The sequence below is a fragment of the Eremomyces bilateralis genome (assembly GCF_010015585.1).
Source record: "Eremomyces bilateralis CBS 781.70 unplaced genomic scaffold P152scaffold_39, whole genome shotgun sequence".
In the NCBI taxonomy this organism is placed as follows: Eukaryota; Fungi; Ascomycota; class Dothideomycetes; order Eremomycetales; family Eremomycetaceae; genus Eremomyces; species Eremomyces bilateralis.
The window spans coordinates 112,199-128,994 of NW_022985105.1; the positions used below are offsets into that span (position 1 = coordinate 112,199).

A 16,796-nucleotide genomic window follows, 5' to 3' on the forward strand; every position below is an offset into this window, starting at 1 on the left:
AGGGCACGAGGCGATAGTCCAGCTAATGGTTGAGCGGGACGACGTCGCGACGGGCTCGAAGGACAAGGACGGCCGGACGCCGCTATCGTGGGCGGAAGAGCGAGGATACAAAGCGATAGTCCAGCTGCTGGTCGAGCAGGACAACTTCGCGACCGACTTAAAGGACGGGTTTGGCCGGACGCCGATATCGTCGGCGGTATCGCAAAGGCACCAAGCGAGAGTCCGGCTACATCGGAACACGGAGAAAATCAACCAGACACCGCCGAGGAAAAGAATTGCCCTTGCTGTAAGTTTCTTTGAGTTCAGCCCCTCCGTCTGTTGCCCAAGTATGAGAACAGCCACGTCTCTGTCGACACAAAAAGATACGACTGAGTTTGACTGATAACGATTGAAGTGCGGACGATGCAGAAGACGAAAAATTCGTTGCAGCGGCGATCCTGGTAATGGTATTGGGTGTCCTCATTGCAGGCGAGCTGGCGTGGAACCTCATGCTTGCCAGTTTAACAGAGTTAGTACCTCCCCCCATCCATTGCTGCTTTGTAGGGAGCTTATAACCCTAGGTTGGGACACGTTTATGCCCTTCTGAGTATCCCAAGGTGCCGTCGTGACAGGTTCGAACATTGTAGGCAACAAGACCTGTGTTGGAATGCAGCTGGGAGATTGCTGCAGTGATTACGGCTATTGCGGGAGTACTTCTGATTATTGTAGCCCTGGAAACTGCTATTCAGAAGCGTGCCAGTGACTGCACTTAGGAACCTTCGGGGAGAAATCAGGTAAAACGGTGCCACTCCCGTGAGAACCCGAAGAAGGACTGGTTGAAGGGTGTCAGGAAACGCGCCGTCCAAGCCGTATGTGATCCCACGTTGCACGGGCCGATGGCCGCTTTGCCAGGCGAAGGCGATATCCATGTCGGCCTCCGCGATCTTATCATCGTACTGATTGAACGGCTCGCTGATCTGCTTGACATACTTCTCCGTAATGGCGATCAACAGCTATCGGAACACCTGAACGCCAATCGCATCACCCAGGCCCCGCTTCGTCTAATCCCGGAGCAACTTCGACAAGATCAGGGTTTTCTACAGATCCTTGGGGCGATGGGGCGAGAAAAACAGCGGCGAGGCATTGATATCGAGCATGGAGCAGATTCGATAAAGCATGATAAAGAAGGGCGGATATAGACGAGGTATTGGTATAGGAGTACGCCCACCGGCGTCGAGTGGAACCGAGAGACTTGGAACTCGCGGTTCGTAGCCCTACAAGGCTTGTGATGTCTGGTTATCACTACCATTGACCCCGAGAAGACACAGAACCCCCCAGAGCGTGGACGGTCCGTTGCGACGCTCAATGCTGAGGAGTTCCGTTCCTCTCGCCGCCTGTCAACAGGTCAGGTAGACCAACAAGTGAGTGAGTGAGTGTGAGAGAGAGGGAGAGAGGAAGCGGGTAGGAGAAAGTCGGAAAGAGAAGCGGAGAGGTGTAATTATGTTGTAGTTGAAGTTGAATTTAATAAGTGTAGGCATGTCGAAGGTTGCAATCTGAAGGCGAAATGTTGTGAGCGGGTTTGGACGGCCTCGCCGGTGCCCGAGAATCTGGCAGCACAGAAGGTTAGTCTGCACTCTGCAGTCTGTTGGATAATTACGGGACTTGTTGGCGGTAAACATGCCCAGGATTACGTAAGTACAGAAAAAGGAAAGAAATCTTGTATGATGACTAAGTGATAACCTCTGATCTTTGACAAAAGATAAGTGTGGAGAAGACTCCAATCGAGCAAAGATCACGTATGAGAGAGAAGAGCGATGTATTCCATGTATCTAAAATGAGAGAGAGAGAGAGATTCATACGCCCGTCAGGCCTCTCAGCGAGGCCCATGTGGGGAACTACCTAAGCTTACTAATTACATGCGTTGGTGCCTTGTGGCCTTGTGCTCCATTTTTCTATCTCCTTCTATCTTCTCTAATTATCTGCTTCTAACATAGGAAATTATTATAACTGTGGTATGGGAATAAGATGGTCAGTTTGCTGGACGTCTCTGTTCCTCTAGGTTCTGTTCTAGAGTGACGCTGCTCTTACTCGGGCACAGCGTCGGATCGGAGGATTGAGACCATATAGTTAGTAGAAGGGAAGGTATGGGAGGGAGGGTATAGGAGGGAAGGTATAGAAGGGAATATATAGGAGGGTATCATGTTCCGGGGTCTAATCTTCCAGTATCCTAGATGAAATGTAGCGTTGCCGTAACTACCTCTATGTTCGGGGACCAGCGCTTGATCGGGCCGTCTTTTGCTTCTGATTCGTATGCTCCAAGGAGGTAAGCCAGGTCTCTTGCTCGGGCTCCAGCCGCTGTCTTCAGTTTCTGTCTCTGTTCTTCCCATTTCGTGCATTCCAGTATGAAGTGGTGGACACTCTCCGTTGCTCCGCATTCGCAGTCGCTGCTTTCGGCCGCCGCGATCTTGTGGAGATAGCTGTTAAGGCGGCAGTACCCTGATCTGACTTGTACTAGTAGGGCTGCTTGGTCTCTCGATAGCTTGTCGTAGAGCTTTCTTATGTGCCTGCTTGGTAGTGCTTTGTCGAGCTCCTTCGCGAAACGCCCGGTCTTTTTGGCTAGGAAGGCCTTTCTCTTTGCCTCTGGGATGTATCTAAAATACAGCGTGAAGAGATAGAGATAGACATCTCCGAGCAAACACAAACCACGTGACCCAACACACACTGAAGTCAGGTGACCTCCGTGTGACAATAAGTCTCTGTCACAGAATATCTGTGTTTTATTGACGTATCATTGGCGTATCGTTGGCGTATCACCACTGTCTCATCTCATATTCGATTCTATGCCTTCTGTTTCCTTTATCGGGGAAAAGATCATCATAAAAAACCACATAAATAGCTGCAGGAACAGCCTGTTTTCGTAGGATTCAGGCTAAAAAAAAGGATCAAGGTCAATCTATCTACGCTCTTTTGGAATCTAACGGGGTTTTCCACCGTGTCGCTGCATTAATCACCGGATTGAGCGAAACCGCTATTTATCTCACAGTCTCATCAGAGGAACATGCTAGATCAAAGCAAGAACCCATCCTTGAACTGCAATCCTCCATGTCGCAAGTTTTTCGAGCACTTCATCACAATGATCCATTCAGACAACCCTAGAGACGCGGAAGTCTACTACTTCAACCCTAGCCTCTGGCGAATTATGATTAGTCAGACTCGCAATGAACGAGTCCGTCCGCATGGGTGTGACAGGCAGCCTAAAATTATTTAGCTACGGTCCTTGTGCGATTCAAAGGGCAAATCTTACAGCAACACTGGTAGGTGTCCCTGCTTGCGAATCTGGCGGGGGACTCGTCGCCGGAGGTACTGACTGCACTGGTACATCGCTAGTGGCCGGGTATGGAGCGGCACTGTTGAGAGCTGCCGACATAGAGCTGGCAATACTCTTCGCCACATCATCCCCAGAACACCCGGTGCCCGGCACCGCAATATCATACGCATAAACATCAATGGCAAAAAGTTGTAAGGCGTCGCTGTCCCTCGTTGACTTGTAGGGGTCTCTTTGAGCTAGTTAGAGCTAGTGCATTAGTATAATTTTCCGAGTAATGACTGACGGTATCCTCGCTGATCTGCGGGACGTGGAAGAGCCGGTGCAGCAGGTCGACAGCAAAGTAAGTATTCGGCGGAGAGGTAGCAACAGTATAGCCACGCCCGCACATTGTTTCGAGAGGGAGTCTATTGAGGTAGGAGAGAGGGCAGATGACGGTTTCTTGGGTTGCATTGGCTCCACGCCAGTGGCCGGCCCAACCTGGACAATATCAGTCGTTTGGTTAAAGCGCAGAGATGAACAGGTGGAGACAAACCAGCTTGAGTAGCACAATTTTGGTCTGGATCATCACAACGAAAAGTCATGTTTCCGCGATCTGCGGACACGACACGAGAGTACCAGCCGATAGGCTCAGCAGTTGATGCATTGCCAAAGTACTTAATGTAGTAGGGGGACTGATTGCCTGATCTGAGAATATGTTCTCTGGCATGTGAGGCAAGCTTGACTGCCTCATTCAGTGCCCGGCGAAGTTGTGTACGTTCGGTGGCATTGCAGGATGAATGGATGGGAATATCAGTGACAGCGCCAGGAGACCATTGATATGGAGTTGCAGACGGTAAACCTGTGACAGAGGTTTCAGCCACTGTAACAACGACTGCCCGAGCGCTGAGAGGAGAGGCGATAACTGAGCCTATGGCGGTGAGAAGAAGAGAAAAGAGTCTGATAGAAGGCATATTGACTGCGTTGCTAACCTTCAAAGTCTCTTACAGATCGACTGCCAATATCCAACTTCGTGTCTGAGGAAATGATCGACTCTTATATATGCTCAAAAAGCCCCGCAGAATGCATATCATTGGGAAATCGTCATTCAGGCTTCCTCTTCGCCAAGTGTTGACTGAAGCTGCAGCCTTAGTGGGTGTGACCCAGACTGATCTAACATCTGACAGCACAAATGGGCATTTACAACGGGGTCGCGGTGTGGAAGCAGACTATTTGGCACTATGATGCACTTCGCATCTCCTAGGCGACTACTACCTTTTTATCGGTTCAATGGCCGACCACCATCGATGTCATCCGAAGTATGGGGAGGGTGGTTGATTGGTTGTCTTTTGGAGACTTTGGTTGTTCCCTCCCAATCAAGGAGCGCGTTCTAGCCATCAAGGTACCCTATTTCCGGCCCCTGCTGCTTCTCCAAGCCATCATGGTGCTTCGAGGTTCGACTCCTATTGCATTTCCAACCATCAAGGTATGCAACTCCATTTCGTGAGGACACCCTGATTGGCTGCCGCCAACCATTCAGAAAAAGAGCGGATTAATATATCCACTAAGATGAAGAATCGGCGTAGCACTCACTGCTCTAGTAGGACGAGTTGGATTCCGTGATAGTGCTATCCTGATCCTTTCGGTATTTAAGGACGTCTGGAAGAGTTTCTGGAGATATTGCTGCAACGACGTCTTACTGCTTGAAGTGTTCCTCGTTTATAGCTTTCTAGTCTTTCTATCATACAGCGTCAAAGTATCTCATCCAGTATTCCTCTGTTGGAATCCATTGTACTTTCACGTATTCCTCGTCTGCGACTACTAATCGCGTGTTCTATTGTTACGATGTTACTTAGAAGACGCGCTCCTGGACTGTTCCTAGTCAGTACTGCGTTCGGGCAGACCTTGACCACAGCAACGAAGCCTACGTCCTCAGCACAGGTCGTTACTGCAATTTCAGAATGCCATATGCATGATACTACACAGTTCGTTGTATTGAACACTTTTCAGCGACAGGGCAACCTGCTAATAACTTGAAGGTTTTGTATGGCTGGTACCACAGAGTTCCAAGTTCATGTAACTGCAACTGGCACATCAGCCCTTCCAGCGTCATACACCGGATGTCATGTACATGGCACAGACAATTTTTGCATAAGCCCCTTTGGTGACGAAGTCAGCATCACACAGCAAAGAAGCGATGGTGATTCCACACATGGTAGCTCAAATTCGAGTCCATCAGCAGCCACCTCCGGTCGCAACTGTCATTTTCATGCCGGCGTGGAACACTGCACCGGTGGAAACGAGAATGAGGAGCACTCTTGTGAGCGTATCAATCGCGACTATAATATCCCACTTCGAATCGGATTCCTATTTGTTATGCTCGTGACGAGCGCTTTTGGTATGCCATTCTGTCCGGTTATCTGACATAGCTAATCAATTATTGTAGGTGTCCTGGGGCCGATATTCCTCACATCCTTCACAAAGGTGCCAACAGACCACATTGCCTTGGTTCTCCTCAAGCAGTTTGGAACAGGAGTTCTCATTTCCACTGCTTTCGTCCATGTATAGATTCCACCTATTTTGCGACTACAATCACTGACTGGCTTCAGCTTTTTACTCATGCATATCTGATGTTTGAGAATGATTGCGTCGGCGAAATGTCCTACGAAGCTACGGTTAGCGCAATTTTCATTGCTGGCGCCTTTCTTTCTTTCTTGGTCGAATACGCCGGTCATCGCATCAGTCAACGTCATATTAGTGTCTCAGGACTACAAGCAAGTACCGAAATTCGGGAATCCAACAAAGCCGCAATCCTTAAGCCAACTCAGGTGCGAGCGGATGATAATGAACTCGAGTCTCATTCACAGGTTCACGATCACCCCGTACCTTCGGACGCTATCAGTGCTGCGGTCCTAGAGGCAGGAATCGTATTCCATTCTTTACGTACGTCCTACTCATATCTAGAGATTTTGAGAACCGGAGCTAAACAGCACAGTCATTGGCCTCACATGTGTCGTAGCCGATGATTCGTTCTTTCGTACCTTGTTTGCCGTAATCGTCTTCCATCAAATGTTCGAAGGGATCGCTCTCGGCACAGTCATCTCTGGTATCCCGAACACCAAATTGTCTTTCACAAAGAAGATGATCCTAGGGGGCATCTTCACCATTATCACCCCAATAGGCATGGTATGTTCTTCATCGCAGTCTACCGCCGCCTTGACAAAATCTAAATCTGGTTTGACTAATTTGACTGTTCATCAGGGCATTGGCATTGGCGTGTTAAGTCGTTTCAACGGTAACGACAGATCCACCCTCATAGCCATCGGCACTTTAGACGCATTATCCGCAGGCATTCTAGCCTGGGTAGCCTTCGTGGAGATGTGGGCTAGGGACTGGATTCATGGGGGCCGGCTAGAGCGGGCTAGTCTGGCGACAATACTGGCGGCATTGCTTGCGCTGGCGTTGGGTATTGGCATTATGAGTTTACTTGGGAAGTGGGCATGACCATAAAAGATGAACATGGGCATGACGCCTTAGATAAGTTTAGAGACCCCAGGCAAATTAGGATAGGATTTGGGGCGGAAGGTTTCTTGATGATGGACCACTCTCTTATGGCCTTTGATAACGAGCCCCTAAACCTGGTTGCAGCACTACTTAGATGACAGGGTGGTATCCGTCATTGAGCGGAAATGCATGATAGGCGTGACTTCATGGACCTTTTCGACTCAAACAACTGCCCATATAGTACTCGTGCCAGGCTTTCCCCACCCTCCAGGGTGGGTGCGCCACAGATCAACGCAAACCACACAACGCAAAATCTGTAGACTCAACTCAAATAGTTAATTATCTCAACACCAATATACCTCTTGAGGAAGATGATCAGGAGAGTCGAATCCTTGCAGTTGTCACCAAGTACCGATGCGGTGAAAATAAAAATATCACGTCGTTGCACAACGAGTATCGCGTTCCTTACTACGCCCTTCGATCACGCATCAATGGCAAGCCATCGAAGAAAGCTCTAAAGCCTGCCAACCGAGTACTTGATAAAGCACAGGAGAATACAGTTAAACACTGGATCAAACAGCTTGATGAAGTTGGCCACCCGCTGACCGCTGAAATGGTGACAAATTGTGCCAATGCTATCCTCTATCGAAACCACGCAAATCCAGACACCCCACTTCCAACAGTCTCAAAAATGTGGACGTACCGCTTCCTTAAACGCCTTCCAACTGAATATAAGTGCATTAAAGAGCGTCCCATGGATCATAAGCGTATACAGGCTGAAGATATTGGGATAGTGCAGACTTTTTATGATCGCTGGGAGATTGTTCTCAAAAGCCATCACATCCGCCCATGCAACATCTACAAGATGGATGAGCTAGGCTTCCAGATTGGCCAGGGAAAGGTTGAGAAGGTTATAACTGCTTTTCTTGAAGCAAATGCAAACATCAGAAGTGCCATGACACGGAAATTGGTCACTGTCATTGAATGCATCTCTGCTGAAGGTAAACCAACCATCTCCTTTTTTGTTCTTCCAGGCTCATACCATCTGGAGGATTAATATAAGGATTGTGGGCTTCTAGACAACTGGATGATCACCCTTACACCTAATGGGTATATCATTGATGAAGGAGGATGTGATTGGATTCATCATTTTGATATAGAGATACGCCCAGCTATATCTTCTGAATACCGGCTCCTCTTCCTTGACAACCATGGTTCACACCTACGACTTCCTCAAATTCTGTGAGGGCCGCCGAATTATTCCTTACTTCCTTCCACCACACATGACACCATTTACAACCTCTGGATGGAATCCCTTTCCAGCCGTACAAGTTGCACTGGCATGCAAAGGCTGTCAATGAGGCTGTACGCCTGGGTGATGGGAGCTTCAACCATCGGCAGTTCTTTTTAGCTCTACCTGCAATAAGGGAGAAAGCCTTCACCCCACGAGTTCTCCGCGCCGGCTAGACAAGACGAGGAGTATGGCCAATTAAGCCTGAGCTTGTTATTAAAGAGTTGGAAAAGTTATGTGCAGGTGATGGCCCCGTGCTTGAGTTTTCGGACGGCGAACCCGAACGTGAAAAGACCCCCTCTATGTCTTCCTCCCAACTTTCCTCGCCAAAGAATGTGCAAAGCTCCGACACAGTATTGAGAAGGTGAAGAAAAACGTTGCGGATATAGAGGATGTCCTTGACGAAGTCTCGCCGTCGCTCACTAAAAAGATACACAAGATTTTCAATGGCAGTTTACTGCAAGCGGAGTTCGGCGCGCAACAAGGCAGCGTCTTGGATCGCTATTAAGATGCCAGCCACAATCGCAAACGAACAAACGAAAAACAACTTGTCGACGTGTTAATGCAGGAGGTCCTCTTTATGTTAAGGATTCAAATCGCCGGATTGAAGAGCGGAAGGCTACGGAAATGAGGGAAGAGTGAGAGAAGCGTGAGCGACGCCGAGCGCGCGATAGGAAGAAAAGGCAACGTGAGCTCATAGAGGAGGCTCGCAGGGAAGAAATAAATGGTGAAACAGCTGCTATAGCTACTGGAGATCAAGAAAATCTCCCTTATTTTATAGATACTCAACCGTGGTAGAAGAATCGATTGTTTTGTTGCTTGATGTACTCAATTTTGTGTTGATCTGTGGTTTGTGTTGATCTGTGGCGCACCCACCCTGGAGAGGGAGGGGGGTGGCGCACCCACCCTGGAGGGAAAGGGGGGAAGCCTGGCACGAGTACTGTCTACAAATAAGAAGGGTTGTTAAGCCCATTACTGTATTTCCTATCTTCTGACATCGTCACTTTGAATTACACATATCGAAACGCTCAGAGTTGTCATAGACAACAAATCTAACCCTATATCCCACCGGCCAGGCGTGGATCGATGCTTTGGGATGCGCACTCATGACGGACATGTTTTGAAACTCCGCCCACCCTTTCCAAAAGTACCTAGACGACCTTCTGCTGAGCGCCGATTTATCCGAGGACAATCTTCGGCGGATCTGGGAAGCCTATATCAGTCTCCTTATTACCGAAAATAGCGAAGTATGGACAAAGCACTACTCAGCCGCACGGTCAAGGAGTCGGCTCAATATCTTTTTCATGCTCATGGACGATGGACAACTCGCGTGGGAGCTTCACAGATAGGGCTGGACACGAATAAGGATTTTGGCTATTCGTATTCGACTTTTCCTCTTGAACGATTATTCGTATTCGACTAAGTTTTGAGACGTTTTATTCGTATTATTCGCGAATATTCGTAAATAATGCCAAGACTTATTCGGCAAAAGCCGAGCCAATGAATGAATGCCCAACAGTCGCGACTTTTGTTTACCCGAACACGATCTGGAGGATTTGAGCTCTAAGAGATACAAAGCATATCAATAGCGTCGAATTGATCACTCCTGACGATTCAGCAAGCCAAGTGACCCCAGCTTAAAGCTCTCTGTCGACCATCTCTCCGATGCGAGATACATGGAAATAGCTTCAGAGATAGACGAATAATTACGAATAATTACGAATAATGCGAATATTATTCGTACGAATATTAGTAAGCGGAAATTCTAAATTTTATTCGTATTCGACTACGAATATTCGTACGAATACGAATAGTCGAATATTCGTGTCCAGCCCTATTCACAGATACCTGGGCAAAGCTTTGAAGGATCATGTATTTATTATCACAAAGCGGGGATACATAGGCCTTGTTCCTCCAGACGTAGGTGCTGGTGATGTTATAGCAGCGTTTGGAGGACCGAGTGTATCACCCATCGTTCGCGATGTTCCCTTAGACATCGTTGAGACCTTACGAAAGGGTGCTGGGAATGTGGCGCGAGAAATGGCCGAGAAAATATCGCAAGTCACGGGCCCTTGCTACCTACAAGGCATCATGAAGGAGGAGTTCCTGAAAGAGGAGAGATATAAGAAGGAGTCTGAGTGGGAAAAGTATTGGAGAGTTCCTCGTTTTGAAGCTGGTTCTATATTTAATTTAAGCATTAAGAGTTTAACTTTCAAAAATACAATAGAGAAGCACTGAATAGTACCGTAAACAAAGGGAATATCATTCGTCCTGCGACTAGAAACTGTCCTCGATATCAGTCAGTTTTATCAGTCAATGGCCACCCCCTAAGACAAAGACCCCTGTTTCGGGACAACCCACTTTCTGGACACCCAACAATTTAAATCTATCAACATATCGCTCGTACATTATGCACAATAGCTCAACCACAATCGATTCTATATAGTTATAATTGCAACTGAGAACAAAGCGACTCAAACTCAGTCTGTTGGAGTTCTCGAGATGTCTCCTCTGCATCGTAAATGACTTTTTTTTGCGCAGCTTTGCGCTCCTCTTCTTTAGCAGCCTCCTGAGCGGCAACGATATGATCAACCGTCGCGAATCGTTCATTAGGATCTAGGAGGACTCTTTTTCGTTTCCTAGCACTTCCGCCTACATCTCCCAACGACTTTTCAAGCCTGGCAACTTGTGCTTTTAGCGCGGCGATCTCAGCATTCTTCTCTGAAAGCGACTTCGCAATCTTCCCCTGGAATCCCGGTAATCCCGCGCACTCAGCCCATCGTATTGCAACGAATACGCGTCTTTCGGCCATTTTAGTGTATTAAATGTATAAAGAGTAGGTTCGGGGGTCACATGACGTTGCACAGTAGTATGATTGACGTTTAATTGTTGGCTATTTAATACTTTGTCGGGATTCAGGGGTAAAATGCCGGTTCCGCGAAATCCGGAACGGATATTGTGGCTATTAAGGGCTTCACTGCGAGACTTACTATATATACTGATAAAATTATGCTTCTTGATAGGGGCAGCATCATCTAGAGAGGCTAATTTGCTTCGTTCTTTATGATATTTGGTCTTAAGGGGGGAGACACATGAGACATCAAGTGGTTGGAGAAGATGGGAGGAATGGGCGGGCAGGTATAGTACAACGACCCGATTGACTTTGCATAGCTTCATGAACTCCACGGTAGTGTGGGAGCTATGCCCATCGCAGATCAATAGACGGTAATCGGCCGGACTGCCTTCAGGAGTGGTTTCGGGTAAGAGCTTCTTTTCAAACCACTTCAGACCGATTTCGTTTGATGTCCAAGCTTTTTCTGACGCAGTCCAATGCAAGTTACGTAGACTGGCAATATTAGGCGGAAACCTGGTCGATTGGAGGTTCTGGCCCTTGAAGATGACCAGTGGCGAAATAATGCGGCCTGCGGCGGAAATGCATTCGATGATGGAAACCCACTCGCGATCCTCGGGGGTTTTCACGTAGGTTTTTCTCCTCTTATTCTTCTGAATAGGGGCTAGTACTCTTCCATTCGTACCGCAGCCCAAAGAGATTCCGTGTTCGTCAAAATTCCATATGTTGGTGGACTTGATGGAATACTGATCGACGAGGCTCCGTAACAGGTCGAACCAAGCCGAAATATCGTCTTTGGATGCAGAGGTTACTCTAGCGGCTTCGATTGATTTTCCAATCATAGAATTTATGGTTGGATTGCGTCGTAAAAAGCCGTCGAGCCAATTCTTGCCGCAAGGAGTGTTATCGCCGTTTTCACGGGCGATGCATTCGGCCATTTGACGCACTCTAGCGTGCGAAGGAGCTCTCGTACAACAAACTTCTTCTATTATCCATTGAGTCAAGTACAGTTCCTGACTAGGAGACAATTTCTGGAGCTTCTCCGCTGCTTTTAGGTGGGATTATTGGGCGTTCTGTAGGCGGGCGTGGAGGGTGGAGGGCTTCAGGCCAAAGGCTTCTGCGGTTTTACGTATGGAATCGAATTCTTCATTTCTATACGCTTGAATAGCACGTTGAATAGTATCTTCATCAAGACGAGGCATCTTAATGAAGATAACTAGTGTGGTTGTATTGTTTCGTCTAATTCTAGCTAATTGATATATCTAATTGTGGTGCTCAAGGACTGTCCAGAAAGTGGGTTGTCCCGAAACAGGGGTCGTTGTCTTACCAGAACGGCCGACGTCGTCCAGTCCTACTACATGACTCGCGCACCCAACCCCTGTCCACCACCACATCTCATCCTCAACTTCCCCAAACTTTTTACAACTCCAATTCCATCCCGTCAACATGTCTCAACCACGCCGCAGACCTCCGATCTCCTCCTCGAGGCTTCCGAAAACCCAATCTCCCCTCCCTCTTCCCGCGGGCCCCAGCCGCATCCGCCCACTCGTCTGGACCGTCGGTCTCGGTATCATCGCCGTCGCTGGCGCATATGGAGGCGCCTTGTTCAAGCATGAGCAGGATCAGAAAAAGGTATGTTGACGTTCTGCTTCCCAATAGCCTACAATTGTTCCACCCTCCCCTCCAACGGGAGCTTCGCGAGATAGTTACGTGTCAATTGCTGACCCTATGCGAACAGGTCGTAAAAGAATTCCAGCAAGAGCCAATCGAAGACCGCATCGCGCAGCTCGAGAATATCAGGAAGCGGTTGGAGGTCGAAAAGAAGAAGTTTGAGAAGGATCTGATGAAGGCGAAGATGAAGGCGGCGAAGGAGATGGAAGGGGGAAGGGGAGGGTGAATGCGGTAATGGCTTCAAGTGATCTCAACGCGGGTATCGCTCCGTGGAGTTTCCTGGGAGTACGGGAAATAGGGCACTCGGGGAGATTGTGTGCACATTCATGGATACGACTCCATGGTACCTGGAAGAGCGACAACCGCCTCGCTGGCTTCCCTCCCGACTGGAGGTGGTTCCGAATCCCTCCCCAGGGGATTTTGCCTGGATCTCGAATGGCGCTCTACTTCGCAGGCGACGAGACTCCCGTGTCCTGATATCATCTCTCAGGTTCCCATTCATTTGGAGCCTCGTGACCGAGTCAAAAAGAATCTCCACCAGACACTCCTATTCTATATGGCGCTGGGGTCTTCTGGTTGGGGAGTGGAGCAATGACAACTCCTTGTGGCATAGTAGAGGACTGCAGATCGCGTTACTATGTAGCAGTGCAGCGAGGGGTTCTGGTTAGGCGAGGGATTCCGTGATATGGATGTGATGCGTCCAGGAAATCCGATAGCAAGGATCTTCTGAGCCGTTGCTGTGATTGGAGGTCCAGGTTCCACACATATTAGTTGACGGGGAATATGGCGCATGAGATGCAGAGCAGGGAGATTCACTGGCGGTACGGGTGGCAGCTCTTAGGTTCACCAGTTTGGTCGAACTCAAGGTCAGCAGACGATAGAGTCTGGGCGGCTTACAATTGTGCTCTTGCCTTCTGGCGGGTTTAGTTGCATTGGTGGATTCCACACAAGGTCACTCCCACGTGAGGAAGAGCGTCGTTTCTCCTTCTTTATAGAAGTCACTGGTGTAATAGACATGGATGGCCATAGCCGGCTGTACAGGCATTGAAGAGTTACGTGCATGAAAGTGAAAGAATGGAACCCGTGATGAGAGGTTGTAGATGATTCGGTTTGAAGATACAGAACTTCGGCGCATTCGAGAATTCTCTAGCCTCGCCAAGTATCCGATCCCGTATTGTTTCCTTGGACGGAGAAGTGAGAATACCAAGATCCTTCAGTATAAGGAGAGAACAATAATGAGATGGTAGTAGATGAATAGAGTCAAACATCCTTAAATGCAATACCTTCTACTATTCTCAGACACGGGAATCGGTCAGTTCAAAATGGATACAGGAGAACCCCAACAGTATCAAGACGTACCGGCCCAGTATGGTGAAGTGTGATCGATACTAAAGCCGAACGGGTGGACAGCATATATCTATTCTCCATTCAGAGTAAGTCATTGCAGTTCCTCTGGGAGATGTACACTGATAGGTTTCCTGATCGACATAGTATCCCCAGCAATACGAACCATCATGACCCTAATGGCGTGACAGGGACCCAAACTTGATTGAACTGGTGCAATCCGGAGAACTCCACGGGAACCATGGACGAAATGGCCGGCACGGCTAGAAAATCCAACCGGAATGCGGACGACAAGGCAAATGCGTGTATAAAACGCTTGTCAGAGGTAATAGAACGGCATGAGAAGGGTAAAGATGGCCGTCTGAGATGGTTCGCGGCACAAACCCTTTTGTACTGGGTACCTGCCTTCATCAGATATCAGATTCTATAGCTACAAGTTACCACATCGGGAAGCTCAAGGGTAGTAGAATTGACCGTATGATACACGGTGACCGTTAGACTTATGCAGTGCGCCATCAGTTTTGACAGGTAACGGTCCGTCGAATAGTGACCAGTGTGGAATACTGGACGGAAGTATCTTGTCGTTGTTTGCTATGCATGGCATGGCAGGTTTGCTCTTCCATTCTTGAGTCCCGACTCGAGAGACCATCTGTTGACAAAGAGTCATCCACCACGATCAGCGTCAATTTCGAGCAAACTGCAGGAGGCCATTGTTCGGACTGCTCGGCCATGCATCTCATGAAGTTACACAACGTGGCGCTCGATAGGAGGAACGGAAAGGGGAGCGGTGATTGGGGGGGATGGCCAATTGGGGACATTCAGGGTTCGGCGGGAGCCAAGAAGCTTGAGCGGGAAGGACAGAGCCAATCAGAGTGGAAAGGTCCCTGTAGAGCCATTCCTAGTCGTAATATCGGGTTGAATTAATCCAAGTATAAAATATAATACACCAATAATTGTGAGATATCGTGTATTTTACCCGCCAAAACGTACAATGCGAAGATCACTGTAAGGAGCCCAGGGCTTCCACCAAAGTTCACCAAATGTCATCAAATCTCCCTAATTCTGGAGGCTGATTTTACTAACCAATCCTGATGCTAAGACTCCCTTCTGCGCCCACAGCAACCCTGAGGATTTGGAAGCGTGAGGCCCGAATGAACCTCACCTTCGCCCTTCCAGCCTCGCTCCTCAGTCTGGCCCTCCCGCTTGGCATCACTCCGTCCAGTCGCCACTCTTCTGTGCTGTGGTGCGTCTCTGCACCATACAATCCATACCATCGCGAATCGAGCCTGCTTAGTCGTCCCTCTTCATCACCTCTAGCCAAGCGCTCTCATCTTCTAATTCCACCCGACTATTCTACTTACTTCTCATCTACATCACATTTCCCTATCTTGCGTACATCTTCACCTCTCTCCACCAGTCCACGCGCCATCTCCTGCATCCCATCCACTGTCCGCTCCTGAACGCCCGCTTGCCCCGTGCGCGACTGTCATTTGCCCGATCAGCAAGCTTTAGCCGCACTAATCCCATCCTGCACAGGACCTGCTGGACTGCTGGGGGCATTCAGATCCAAGCGCTTCTTCATCCTACGCGCCAACACAGCTTCGAGATTCCTCACTTTCTCCATTCACCGATCGATATTCAATCCGCAGCAATCCACGTTCGCAGTCATCCATCACCGCAATCGCTCGCCGACTTTTGGTACGCCTTTCATAGGCGTCGGTTTAGCCCCACATGAGCCTCGAGGCTGATCCATCCGGAAGGCCGCCCGTGCCTGAGAAGACGACAACTGCCAACGACGCCAACGCGCTGAAGCCGACGCAGAGCGGTACTGCAGGTGAGTCTCGATCGCATCCATTCGACCCCCAGGGAGGGAGTTTTGATTTATGCGGCTTGGACATGTCGTGTGGAGCTCGCGCGTCATTTAATTCCCGGGTCTCGGCCTCGGACAATACGACTGACATCGCATCTGTAGGGCGAAGCAATTCCTCGAGTTCGCTGCAACCGAATCAGACCAATACCCGATCGTCATCGCGAGGGACACGATCCACCGAATCGCTGAGGAAGGACCGTCGATCCGGTTCGGCATCGGGACGAAGCTCGCGAAGCGGTGTCGACGCCGAAGGTCGGCCTCGGAAGAAGCGCTCGCTCCTCAATATTCCCCGACCAGGTTCAAAGTCGCAGTCGTCCAAATCCGAAGACCCGTCGCCAGCGGGGACAGGGCTCAGCGGCGTGACCGCGACCAGCGAACTGGACGAGAGTCCAAGCAAGCGCCGCACCCCTAGCAAAGCGAGTAGTCACCGCGTATCGAAAAAGCAGGCGACCAGCGACGACCCCAGTATGCCGGACTCAGCTGCAGGAGAGAAAGGAGAGGTATCCGCACCGAACGACTCTCCCACGACGCTCGTCGATGGTCGTCGGCCGAAGAAAGGCGTGTCGAAGCTCTTCTCGTTTCTCTCATGCTGCCACGCCCCATCCGACGCAACACTCGTGGACGATGGCGACGAAGCCGTCAAGAAAGCCCCGGCGACCGCGACAGGCAAGCTGCGGAACCACGGCGGCACCGCCGCGCAACCGCAGCTCCCTGCCGTACAGAAAACCGCAGATGTAAGCGCCACCGCCGAGTCTAGCACAGCTGATTCCAAGGATCGCATGATTGATGAGAAGGCCGACGACGCGCAGTCCCCCGGCGTTCATCGACGTCCCGACACCGACGGTGCGGGCGACGATGGCCGCTCTCCGCGCGTCGCCGACCCTGAGAAAGCGCACGCTGAGCATCTCGCACAGGCTTCCCCCGTCCCCCCTCTCGCGCGCGTGCCGTCTGCCGGCAAGAAATCCAGCGGCGCCCCGCCGGA

At 49.6% G+C, this 16,796-nt stretch overlaps 6 protein-coding genes across 6 annotated transcripts in view; 4 read left to right on the plus strand and 2 right to left on the minus strand.

Annotated features, from left to right (window-relative positions):
• P152DRAFT_405814 (ankyrin) overlaps positions 1 to 382 on the plus strand; it is a gene marked incomplete at both ends in the record, with an annotated part of 3,397 nt that extends 3,015 nt beyond the window's left edge. The window contains one exon of the mRNA XM_033676835.1: positions 3 to 382. Coding sequence (XP_033529896.1) covers positions 3 to 382 — 380 coding nt within the window. The remainder of the gene's footprint in view (positions 1 to 2) is intronic.
• A 95-nt stretch (positions 383 to 477) lies between these two features.
• Positions 478 to 1,142, minus strand: P152DRAFT_228565 (uncharacterized protein). Its single transcript, XM_033674543.1, has one exon. The coding sequence runs from the start codon at positions 906 to 908 to the stop codon at positions 573 to 575; it is 336 nt and encodes a 111-aa protein (XP_033529897.1). The 5' UTR covers positions 909 to 1,142; the 3' UTR covers positions 478 to 572.
• Positions 1,143 to 3,182: 2,040 nt separating this feature from the next.
• Positions 3,183 to 4,257, minus strand: P152DRAFT_469107 (major allergen Asp f 2-like protein; the record flags this gene model as incomplete). The annotated part of the gene is made up of 4 exons (XM_033680870.1): positions 3,183 to 3,233; positions 3,353 to 3,543; positions 3,587 to 3,784; positions 3,840 to 4,257. 4 exons carry the CDS (start codon positions 4,255 to 4,257, stop codon positions 3,183 to 3,185), a joined length of 858 nt encoding a protein of 285 aa, XP_033529898.1.
• A 604-nt stretch (positions 4,258 to 4,861) lies between these two features.
• On the plus strand, positions 4,862 to 7,171 carry P152DRAFT_444226 (Zip-domain-containing protein). The gene is made up of 7 exons (XM_033677801.1): positions 4,862 to 5,268; positions 5,323 to 5,681; positions 5,730 to 5,845; positions 5,893 to 6,025; positions 6,089 to 6,226; positions 6,279 to 6,469; positions 6,545 to 7,171. The coding sequence occupies exons 1-7, from the start codon at positions 5,129 to 5,131 to the stop codon at positions 6,785 to 6,787; spliced, it is 1,320 nt and encodes a 439-aa protein (XP_033529899.1). The 5' UTR covers positions 4,862 to 5,128; the 3' UTR covers positions 6,788 to 7,171.
• A 5,204-nt stretch (positions 7,172 to 12,375) lies between these two features.
• On the plus strand, positions 12,376 to 12,826 carry P152DRAFT_477495 (uncharacterized protein; the record flags this gene model as incomplete). The annotated part of the gene is made up of 2 exons (XM_033681589.1): positions 12,376 to 12,561; positions 12,668 to 12,826. The coding sequence occupies 2 exons, from the start codon at positions 12,376 to 12,378 to the stop codon at positions 12,824 to 12,826; spliced, it is 345 nt and encodes a 114-aa protein (XP_033529900.1).
• Positions 12,827 to 15,206: 2,380 nt separating this feature from the next.
• The window catches only part of P152DRAFT_228887 (uncharacterized protein), a 1,778-nt gene continuing 188 nt past the window's right edge, over positions 15,207 to 16,796 (plus strand). The window contains exon 1 of the mRNA XM_033674546.1: positions 15,207 to 16,796. This exon is cut by the window's right edge and continues 188 nt beyond it. Within this exon, the coding sequence (XP_033529901.1) occupies positions 15,676 to 16,796 (1,121 nt within the window). The 5' untranslated portion in view covers positions 15,207 to 15,675.

Coding starts and splice junctions, on each gene's coding strand:
- P152DRAFT_444226 (XM_033677801.1), top strand. CDS start 5,129: ATGTTACTTAGAAGACGCGCTCCTGGACTGTTCCTAGTCAGTACTGCG. Junction 5,682..5,729: donor GCTCGTGACGAGCGCTTTTG/GTATGCCATTCT, acceptor CAATTATTGTAG/GTGTCCTGGGGCCGATATTC. Junction 6,470..6,544: donor TTATCACCCCAATAGGCATG/GTATGTTCTTCA, acceptor ACTGTTCATCAG/GGCATTGGCATTGGCGTGTT.
- P152DRAFT_228565 (XM_033674543.1), bottom strand. CDS start 908: ATGGATATCGCCTTCGCCTGGCAAAGCGGCCATCGGCCCGTGCAACGT.